The sequence below is a fragment of the Petromyzon marinus genome, chromosome 39, assembly GCF_048934315.1.
Source record: "Petromyzon marinus isolate PM22_M1 ecotype Great Lakes invasive population chromosome 39, UKy_Petmar_22M1.pri1.0, whole genome shotgun sequence".
NCBI classification, from domain to species: domain Eukaryota; kingdom Metazoa; phylum Chordata; class Hyperoartia; order Petromyzontiformes; family Petromyzontidae; genus Petromyzon; species Petromyzon marinus.
Window position 1 is genome coordinate 16705848 of NC_133705.1, and position 10229 is coordinate 16716076.

The 10229-nt window shown below is 50.3% G+C and overlaps 1 protein-coding gene across 2 annotated transcripts in view; it reads left to right on the forward strand.

Annotated features, from left to right (window-relative positions):
* Positions 1 to 8748, forward strand: part of LOC116950443 (adipolin-like) — a 30745-nt gene extending 21997 nt beyond the window's left edge. For both annotated transcript variants that reach the window (XM_032968187.2, XM_032968188.2), the window contains exons 5-8: positions 2635 to 2743; positions 2886 to 2976; positions 3446 to 3524; positions 7040 to 8748. In XM_032968187.2, the coding sequence (XP_032824078.1) occupies positions 2635 to 2743; positions 2886 to 2976; positions 3446 to 3524; positions 7040 to 7138 (378 nt within the window). In that variant the 3' untranslated portion in view covers positions 7139 to 8748. The remainder of the gene's footprint in view (positions 1 to 2634; positions 2744 to 2885; positions 2977 to 3445; positions 3525 to 7039) is intronic.
* The last annotated feature ends 1481 nt before the right edge of the window (positions 8749 to 10229 follow it).

Here is a 10229-nt window from a genome sequence, read left to right on the forward strand (position 1 = left end):
GAACTGCATACATTTTACATATGATGCAGTGCGTATGTCAAATACTTAAAGAGCACAATATGTTACACTGATGTGTAAACACGTGAAAATATTTAAACGTGCATAATGTACATTTTAAATAGACATTACATAAATACAGCATGTAATGTGTATACACGTGGTCACAATGTGTATACTTGCAATACGTAATTTGTATACGTACGACGGTGTGTATACATGGAACACACTGTGTATACAATACGCCATGTGTAGAAACTTGTCATGGTTACACAAATATCCGTGGCCAAACGGAGTCCTCACCCACAGCGCAATCGCGTGGGGTTATTGAGCGCACCTCCGCCGCGGCCGCGCTGCGTTCTCGCACCGCAGGTCACCTCCCTTCCCGCTCTCTCCGCTTCTCCCCTTGCCCTGCTCCACCTGGGAACTCCCTCCTCCCACCACTATCATCGCCGTCTCTTATCGCTCAATTCTATAAACGTGTCCTCTCTCGTCCATTACATTTTCGATGGCGCTGCTGGCTGCTGGCCGCTTGGCGTTCTGAGCGTGTGGGCTTGTGCTCGGCATAACGGCCGTGTCATTTACTTCACTTGTTTTATTTCCGGTGGATCGTGCTCACGCAGGTGCAGTCGTGGCCGAAATCGGCGGTGATGGAGAGGCAAAGCAAAGTTTCTAGCGAGGCTGGAGGCCTGGAGCTGGTTTGGCCCGTAGCTTGGTCCGTAGGAGCGTGGGAATCGCCACGACGCGACCGTGCGGCGGTGCTGCCGGGCTTCCGTGGCACTATGGGAACGGTGGTGGTGGTGGTGGTGGCGTGAGCTCGAAGCATGCCAAGAAAAAACTTAGGGGACCCACGCAGCTCCCCGGGGCCACAGATTCAAGAAAAAATTAGACATGCATCAAATATCCCATTCAACATAACCACCAACTCGTTCGCTCGCTTAATCACGTGCTCGCTCACTCGCTCGCTCGCTTATTCATTCAGTTTCTTATTATTTGGTATAGCCCTGTGAGCCATTCGGCTCTTGAATCGGGTGCAACCGCAACAAACAAAAAAAACATGAACACGAAAACATCTTAAAGTGACTATGCGCAAATAGAAAAATCCAGGAAAAAACAGCACAATCTTCCAGAAAAAGCACCGTACACCAACGCTGTGTGCAAAAATCCCAGTGGGATGCAAGTCAAACAACAACAACAACCACAAGACAACTTTAGATTAAAGCCGTCAGTTTAACTTCGTACTACAACAAACAAACATGGCTAAACCAAAAAACTTTTCGAAATCACCAAAATAAAGCCATAAAAGCAATGTAATGGTGATCGAAATTTCACAATAAACGACATAAACAACATGTACCACCAAACCCTGTAGCCATAGCTGGCTGCATGAGTCACTCCACAACAGCAGGAGCATCAGTAGGAGTATCAACATTTTTCAATGCACCTTTAAAGATCAGCACACTAAAGCAAAACCCAAGATCATACTCTACAGCGGTCATCCGGAGCGAAACATTTTATTTTAGGCCACTGAATATCAGTGGCAGCTAGGGGTGTACAACTCCTCTAAAGCAGTTTTGAGTGAAGATCTAATAGGTAGTGATTGAAGTTGCAGCTTATTAGCAATAGCATTCCAGACCCTGGGGGCATCAATAGCAAAGGCCCTTCCTGCAGTATTTGTACGGCAATAAGGAATGTGAAGCTAGTAAATGAGCGAAGACCTGAGGTCAAATTTGTTCTTCGAAACAGAGAGGAGATCCAGCAGGTAGTCTGCAGATTTTTTTGTAAGTACATCGTGAATAAATAAGATCTGATGCACAAGCCGTCGAACATTAAGAGATGTTAAGTTTGACCTAATGTAGAGATCACAGTGGTGGGTCCTATATGGGCAGTTCAATGCAAATCTTAAGGCCGAGTCATAAATTGAGTCAAGCTTCTTCAGTGCAGTACTGGGGGCTGATTTATATACGATGTGACAGTAATCAAGTAGAGGCAGTATGGTAGCTTTTATCAATTCCAAACGGAACATAGGGGGGAAGCAGTGCTTGTGTCGATACAGAAAACCAATTTTTTTGTCTTTTTACCAATATAATCAATGTGATCTTTAAAATTCAGTTTTGAATCAAGGATGACCCCAAGATACTTATACATCTTGACTTGCTCTATTTGATAATTATTTAATGAATGTAATTGGGGAAAAATAACTTCCTGCTTTAGTCCCGGTGAGAAGCATAGCACCTTGGTTTTGGAGGTATTCAGGACTAGTTTAAGAGCAACTAGCTGATGTTGTAGTTTGTTGAAATCACCTGGAGCTTAGCAATCACGTCATCCGGAGAGCGGCCAGCAGCAGTAATCAGTATCGTATCATCTGCAAAAAGATTTACCCTGGAATGATCCAGATCGGTGCCCAAGTCATTGACATTAAGAGAGAACAAGAGGGGGCCGAGGATGGAACCCTGTGGAACCCCTTTTGTTATCTTAACACTGTTTGACCTCCAAACAGTGTTACTCACCGAAGATGTCAAATTGTTTGGCTGGTTTACATGACAACATCTGGCCGGCGCATTACGTGGCCCGACCGAAAACGTAACGGCAAACTCACCTGTGGACCCGTGGTTTTTGTGGTTTGTGTCGTTGCAGCTGCCCTCGGCGGGGGGGTTCGTGCGAGGTAGAGGCATGGACGTGGACTCGGGCCACTACACGGCGCAAATCTCGGGCATCTACCAGTTCTCAGTCAACATCCACATCGGTGCGGGCTGACACGGGCACGTGGGGGACGTGGGGACGTGGGGGACAAGGATTCACGGCGACAGTGATGATGCTGCTGCTGCTCTTAGTACTGATGACGATGGCGGTGACGATGGCGGTGACTGTGTGTGTGCGTCTGCCAGACGGCTCGGATGTGCGGAGGAAGGATCACCTGCGAGGCCGAGACTGCGTGCGCGTCCACATCTGCATCGACTCGCAGTGTAGCCGGCACGCGTGAGTCTCACCCACAACAAGACAAAGATCCCCCGTGTGGCCTTAACAGACTGTTGGGGCAAGTGGTGTTCTCACTCATTCTCCCTCACTCCATCAAGCTTTGCTCAAGATTGTTTTTAAACATCGATATTTCGGCCTCATTGGTGTGGGCAAAGAGTGGGGCTTACCGGGTAGTGGGCAGAGTTGGCAGATGAGCGCGGCCTATGAGCAATCGTTGGTGTCGACGTCAGAGAGGGAGCCTGGAGGCCACTCTCACTTTGTGGGCGGGGCTAGCGATCGAGTGGGCGTGTCCATGTAAAATTGGGCGTGGCTGCCAGCTCGCGCAGTCGCACGTCCCTGTTGAGGCCTCCCAGAAAATGTGGCACCATCAGCGACGCCTTGGGCACTCCGCGTCGCCACCGCAGCGATCTCCTCCTCCTCTCCCTGACGTGCGCGCCGTGTCCTGTCCATCCCTCGGTCCGTGCCGCAGGCCCCTGGAGACGGCATCGGGCCTAGAGAGCAACAGCCGCGTCTTCACGCTGCACCTGCAGGGGCTGCTCCAGCTACAGGTGTGTGTTACACACCGGGCACAGTCCACCACGCTGCACCTGCAGGGGCTGCTCCAGCTACAGGTGTGTGTTACACACCGGGCACAGCCCACCACGCTGCACCTGCAGGGGCTGCTCCAGCTACAGGTGTGTGTTACACACCGGGCACAGTCCACCACGCTACACCTGCAGGGGCTGCTACAGCTACAGGTGTGTGTTACACTCCGGGCACAGCCCACCACGCTGCACCTGCAGGGGCTGCTACAGGTACAGGTGTGTGTTACACACCGGGCACAGCCCACCACGCTACACCTGCAGGGGCTGCTCCAGCTACAGGTGTGTGTTACACACTGGGCACAGCCCACCACGCTGCACCTGCAGGGGCTGCTCCAGCTACAGGTGTGTGTTACACACCGGGCACAGCTCACCACGCTGCACCTGCAGGGGCGGCGCGAGACCTGGGACGCGTCGTGAAGGTACCCCCAAGGGTTCCGTGCTCAGGTACGACGACAGCCTGGGTTTGAGTCCCGGTTTAGCCGCACGGAACTCAAACTGGGCCTCGTTTTGTTTCACTAAACTCCGCTTACCCCAGGGGCGAAGGCCGACGTTTGTAAACCCGTCGGGTGGCGCGCGGTGAGAGAGTGAGGTGAGAGAGTGAGGTGAGAGCGAGGTGAGAGAGTGAGGTGAGAGAGCGAGGTGAGCGAGTGAGGTGAGAGAGTGAGGTGAGAGGGTGAGGTGAGAGCGAGGTGAGAGGGCGAGGTGAGAGAGTGAGGTGAGAGAGCGTGGTGAGAGAGTGAGGTGAGAGAGTGAGGTGAGAGGGTGAGGTGAGAGAGCGTGGTGAGAGGGCGAGGTGAGGGGGCGAGGTGAGAGAGTGTGGTGAGAGGTGAGGTGAGAGGGCGTGGTGAGAGAGCGAGGTGATAGAGCGTGGTGAGAGAGTGAGGTGAGAGAGTGAGGTGAGAGGGTGAGGTGAGAGGGTGAGGTGAGAGGGCGAGGTGAGAGAGTGAGGTGAGAGAGTGAGGTGAGGGAGTGAGGTGAGAGAGTGAGGTGAGGGAGTGAGGTGAGAGAGTGAGGTGAGAGAGTGAGGTGAAAGAGTGAGGTGAGAGAGCGAGGTGAGAGAGCGAGGTGAGAGAGCGAGGTGAGAGAGCGAGGTGAGTGAGCGAGGTGAGAGAGCGAGGTGAGGGAGCGAGGTGAGAGGGCGAGGTGAGAGAGCGAGGTGAGGGAGCGAGGTGAGAGGGCGAGGTGAGAGAGTGAGGTGAGGGAGCGAGATGAGAGGGCGAGGTGAGAGAGCGAGGTGAGAGAGCGAGGTGAGAGAGTGAGGTGAGAGAGTGAGGTGAGAGGGTGTGGTGAGAGAGCGAGGTGAGAGAGCGAGGTGAGGGAGTGAGGTGAGAGAGCGAGGTGAGGGAGCGAGGTGAGAGAGTGAGGTGAGGGAGTGAGGTGAGGGAGTGAGGTGAGAGTGTGAGGTGAGGGAGTGAGGTTAGAGAGCGAGGTGAGAGCAGTTCTCCAAGAGCGTCTGCGCCCCTGCCGCTGCTCGGCTTCGTGTCAGAACCGAGAGTCGTTCTTCCGGATTCCCTTTCGGTTGATGTCCATCGCGAGTTTCCCCACCAGGGGTCAACCCATGGGTCATCTGTGATGAACCTCCGTCATTACTTTTCTTAATTTCAATGTTGTGTACACGACTACTCCACCACTAAATCTGTCGTTGCAAAACTTTCTAGAAACTGGGCAGCGCGACGATTCGAGCAACTAGAAATATACATTTTCACTTTGCTATTCGTTCAAAAGTAAAATCTGTTTAGACTTCATGCTGCTACGGAACAGCCACTATGCACTGTTAGCAGTCTGAGTAATGCTCGGCCATGTGCAGTTACATTTTGGAGCAGAGGCCTTGTAGATTGTAATGGAAATCGTTCTTCTTCTTAGTGTTTCCTATCCGACCTATATAGTCCCTTCCCAATATTCTGTGCTTTAACACGACGAGAATCACATAGCATCCGAACACAGATGTGAAATTATGAAAACTGTTCGTGTTTGGGTGGGGTCACGTGGCTAATCATAAAAGCGAGTTGGGTCGAAATGTGGGTCAGGTCAGGTAGGAGGTGAGGTGCCGCTGTTGAAGCGGGTTGTGAGATCGGGTCAAGTCGCGGGTCAAGAGGTAGAGCCGCCCAGGACTCTACAAGGTGTGAGTCAGCGCCCTCTCGTGGCTCGGAGAGAGGAGACAAGCTAAGCAACGTCGGACGTAGTTCTGCAATGTCTACGTCAGCGCCAGATCCCCCGCGTCGGCACGGCTTTCCTGACGAGGGATTTTAGCGACGCTAAATTTAGTCTCGCGCCTTGTCGGCAGAAACACCAACTGGGGTGCGTTCATGTTCAGCCCCTTTTTGTCAATCCACTGCTGGATGAGGTCCTCTCCACGTGCAGTTGATTGCGGGGAGCTCCTTCACCAAGTTGGTTAGAGTAGGTGGGCGGAGGCAGGGAGCGTGGAAGTGCAGTACAACCTTGGATTTTGTTGCACACATCCGACCCTGCTGCTTACCACGTAGCCCCGCAGCAGCCTATAGCAACCTGTTGTGCATGGTGGTCGCCCATCCAAGCAAATTCCAAGCTCAACCCCGACTTAGCTTCTGAGATTGGCGCATTCTGGGTGATTTTGGTCCCAGGAATTTAGGATGTAATTGGTGACGAATCGATGGAGAGCATCTACAATGGGAGGCATTCGCAAAATGTCTATCGTCTCCCCTCTAAATCCTCTTGCTCTCTGTGCTGGTTGACCGCAGCTGTGCATGACTGAAAGTGCTCGCACGTTTTAGACCGTGTCTGAGAATTGGGACTTACAAATCATACCTAACAAACCAATAAATGCATTCTTACATCGAGAATCATGTTTGAACCACATCTTTAATGCCAATATCGAATGATGGCGTACATTTGTGAATATGTCACCGTTGGAAAAATCTTGCAATGGAGTGTGTTGATCATAACAGTTCAATTGTTCTGGGTCTAAAATGAGTGTCAGGGTTTATTGATAAGGACACTTGCAGAGAACTTCACGGACAGAGGCGGGGATATGTAAATATGATGTTTAAGATGATGATGCTGATGTTGACATCTGATGAGTGATAGTAACGATAGCGCTAATTATGATGCTGCCGCTCATGATGATGATTATTGCAGTGTTTCTTCTTCTGATGGTGATGTGACGATATCTTCAAAACTGATTCCTACTGCTACTGATAATGATTCTGCTTCTGTTGCTGTTTCTGCTACTACTGCCGCGGACGATGACAATGATCATCGATGACGCCATTCCTACTGCTGCCGATGTTGACGACGACGACGACGATGATCACAAAATCGCGTATACAGGTAGTCCCCCGACTTACGATGGAGATGCGTTACGACGACCCCATTGTAAGTCGGGGACTACCTGTACATCTGTGCTCCACCTCAACAGGTGTGCGTTCACCTCTCTCACTCGTTCGCCCGTCTTTGCGCCGCCATCCCTCGGGCTCATGCCGTTTGCTTTTCCCGGCTCCCAGGTGGGGCAGCACACGTCCGTGAACGTGGAGAACGGCGCTGGTGCCGCCATCGTCGTGCAGAAGGGCTCCGACTTCATGGGCGTCCTCGTCGGGGTATAGCGTCGGCCCGCGCGCCACGCGAGGCCCTGGCACCCGCTCTCGCTCGAGGTGACGCTTCCGCTGTCCGGGGACAAAGAAACAAATCGGAAAATGACGAGCACGCCCCAACGATCGGAACAACCCCGTGGGCTACGACTTCACAACGTTTCGCGCGCACGAGTCGTGTCGACGTTGTTTTGATAACGCAACGTCACGCGAACTCCGCGTGCTTCATTAAACAAAATAATCCCAAGTGTTTCTGTCGCCAACACCGCCGGGGTTCGGTGTGCGTATTCCCGAGTCCGGACGGCACGGTGCTTGGATTAAAGATGTCTTCTGTCCCTCGGTGGCCAATACTTGGCTATCCGTGGGCAAGGATAAAACTTGAACAAGGAGTGACGCAAATGGCCACAGGTGTTCCAGTGAACCGGACGTTGTTGGAGCGAGCAGCCGTCGTGTCAACGGGAAAGAAAAAGAGAAAAAGGAACCCACGGCTGTTGCTGCACGACTAAAAAAAAAAGTTACGAACGTTAATCGAATAAAAACTGTGAAAACATGACGATTCACCACCACTTGGGACTACTGGATGCAAGTGAACAAACGGAGGGTGAGTATGAAGGCCCCAGCGACTTGGGTAACTGTTTCGGCAGACGAGATGGCCTGTTTGGCTTGGTGGACTTTTTAGTGTGATTGACTATGTCTGCTCATGAGAAAGGTCCAAGCAGTTGAGCCCACAAGAAGTCCTGACTGATGGATGATGAACAAAGAAGTCCTGTGCTACGGGGCCGACGGGAAGACCCGAGCTGCAGGAAGCCCAACGTGATCAAGACCCACAGGGAGGATTGTACTTCGAGACCAATGGGAAGATCTCGGTGACTTTGCCAACGTGAAAATCGCAAGCGATTTTGAAGCGACAGGAAGCTCTGTGGGACTGGCATAGCCTGTGAATGTAGTCTCTGTGCTGCCACTCGGCCGACTACTTTAGGCCCAAACCTGGCTGACACAACGAAGGTGACGGTGCCTCTCTGCGGATTTCACAGCTCGCTGAGCAACGTTCAAAATGCAAGTTTACGAGCATTTACCCAAACGTTGAAACCGAAATCACACTTTCATACATAAACGGTGAAAAGAGAACAAATGTGACACGTATATGTATCATGTCTGTACAATCACGTTATGGAATAGCCTGAACCGTACCCATTGTCTGTATTAATAGTGATATGATATTCGCTGTAAACCTGTATCACACAAGGCCATCGTATAACTGGAAACATTGCCACAAATGTTTTTTTTTAAGTACAAAAAATATTTTTTATTATCTATAATCGTTTTTCTGTATATGCTAACTAAAATAAGACTACAAAACGTACGCTGGAACAAAAGTATATTATTATTATGACGACGATAGACAGGCTTTTATAATTTAATACCTTTTATGAGATACGTGTCTGGGACATTACCATGTTTTTTTAAAAGTTAAAATTATTAATAAAATGTATTAATAACATTACAAGGCAGTTGTTAGTCGATAAATATATAACATTATTTCTCACTCTCCGATGTTTATTCGCCCTGTAACCTTTTAAACATTTAATTTGTACTGAATAAATAAACACAGTGTAATTGCTGTAGCATGGCATTCCACATTATTCAATTTAAGCGGCTAACAAAACGAAATCTGTATTATTAATTATCGAGGACTGAGTGTATTTTACGCAGGACTTGCAGGGCGCCCAGACTTCACCTGATAGTCATTTACAATCCACTGCTGGATGAAGGCCTCCCCCACGGCCGTGGCGGTGGTCATTGGCGTTGTTTGGCCAGAACTTCACCACGCTCTGTCCGTGTGGGTTGGTGAACTGATGGCACACGCACGCACACACGCACACACGCACAGACCTGGCTCAGACGTCACTTGCCACCGAATGTAAGCTGTGGAGAATTTAAAACGGGTTTCTTCGTCAACAGCGTGGTGAGCTAACCACAGTGCCACCGCTCCTCCACGCCGTGGCGAACTGAACGGGTCAAGGTTGTGGCGATTCATTGCTCCACAGCCGTCAACGTCTCATTGCGACGTTCGTCATCGTTTGGAGCTTCCACTGGGAACGGATCCGAGGATGAGAAAGTGAGGCTTCGCTAATAATGACAAAAAATACTTTAAAGTGATGGTCAGCAATACTTTAGTGATGTCACCTTAAATAATAATAAAGGAGCGTTGTCACAGTGACACGCAGGCTAGGTGTGTATTTATAAGATAAGACCCGGTAGGTTTGTTTGTATCTGCCTTTAAGGTAATCGATGTCAACACTACACTTGCACGAAGCCTTCACCATTATCATCGCCACAGTCACCATCACCATCATCAAAATCATCATCACCACCACAGCCACCAATGCCACCACACAATTAAATTATCTTGCCCGCAGCTGCCACCACCACCACCACAATAATCCTATGACAAGTGTTGCCTCACTGCAGTTTGGCCAAGGAAGGACATAGTGGAGTGGTGTCAGGAAGGGCTGCCCTGGTGAGGGGTCATGTTCGAACTTAAAACACATCTTACCCGGGTTCCGGCCACTGGTAATCATCCACGCGCATGCGTCCACCCTCATCAACTCTCCTAAGCTAAGTAGGTCTGAGCCTGAATAGCTCTTATATTGGTGACCACCGTGAATAACAGGTGTTATAGGCAATGAGTGTGAGCAAAACTACAATCCATTGTTCTACCGTACTTCTACGCTCCCCGCGTCAACCAGTAAACCAACCCGCACTGGCCAACGTGGATTATTAGTTTGGTGATATTTACTGGACATCTGTGAAAAAGAGCTTCATAGCTCATCATTTTCCTCCAGTCTAAATTAAGATTCTGATTCTGACATTCACCCGCGCGACCCGCAAGGTGTGTCGAGGGCCCCCATCCAGCAGTGGATTGGCAAACGGATTCGCATCTCTCAGCCCTGCGACCCAAGGTTCTGGCACGCTACGCCGGACAGTTTCCGTGTCCCACAACCAGTAACACAGGAATTTGCCTTGGGAATATCATCCATTTTTGTAACGCAGTAATTAATATTGGCGTCAAGAGCAATGCTTTTTTCTGTATCCTCCCACCCCC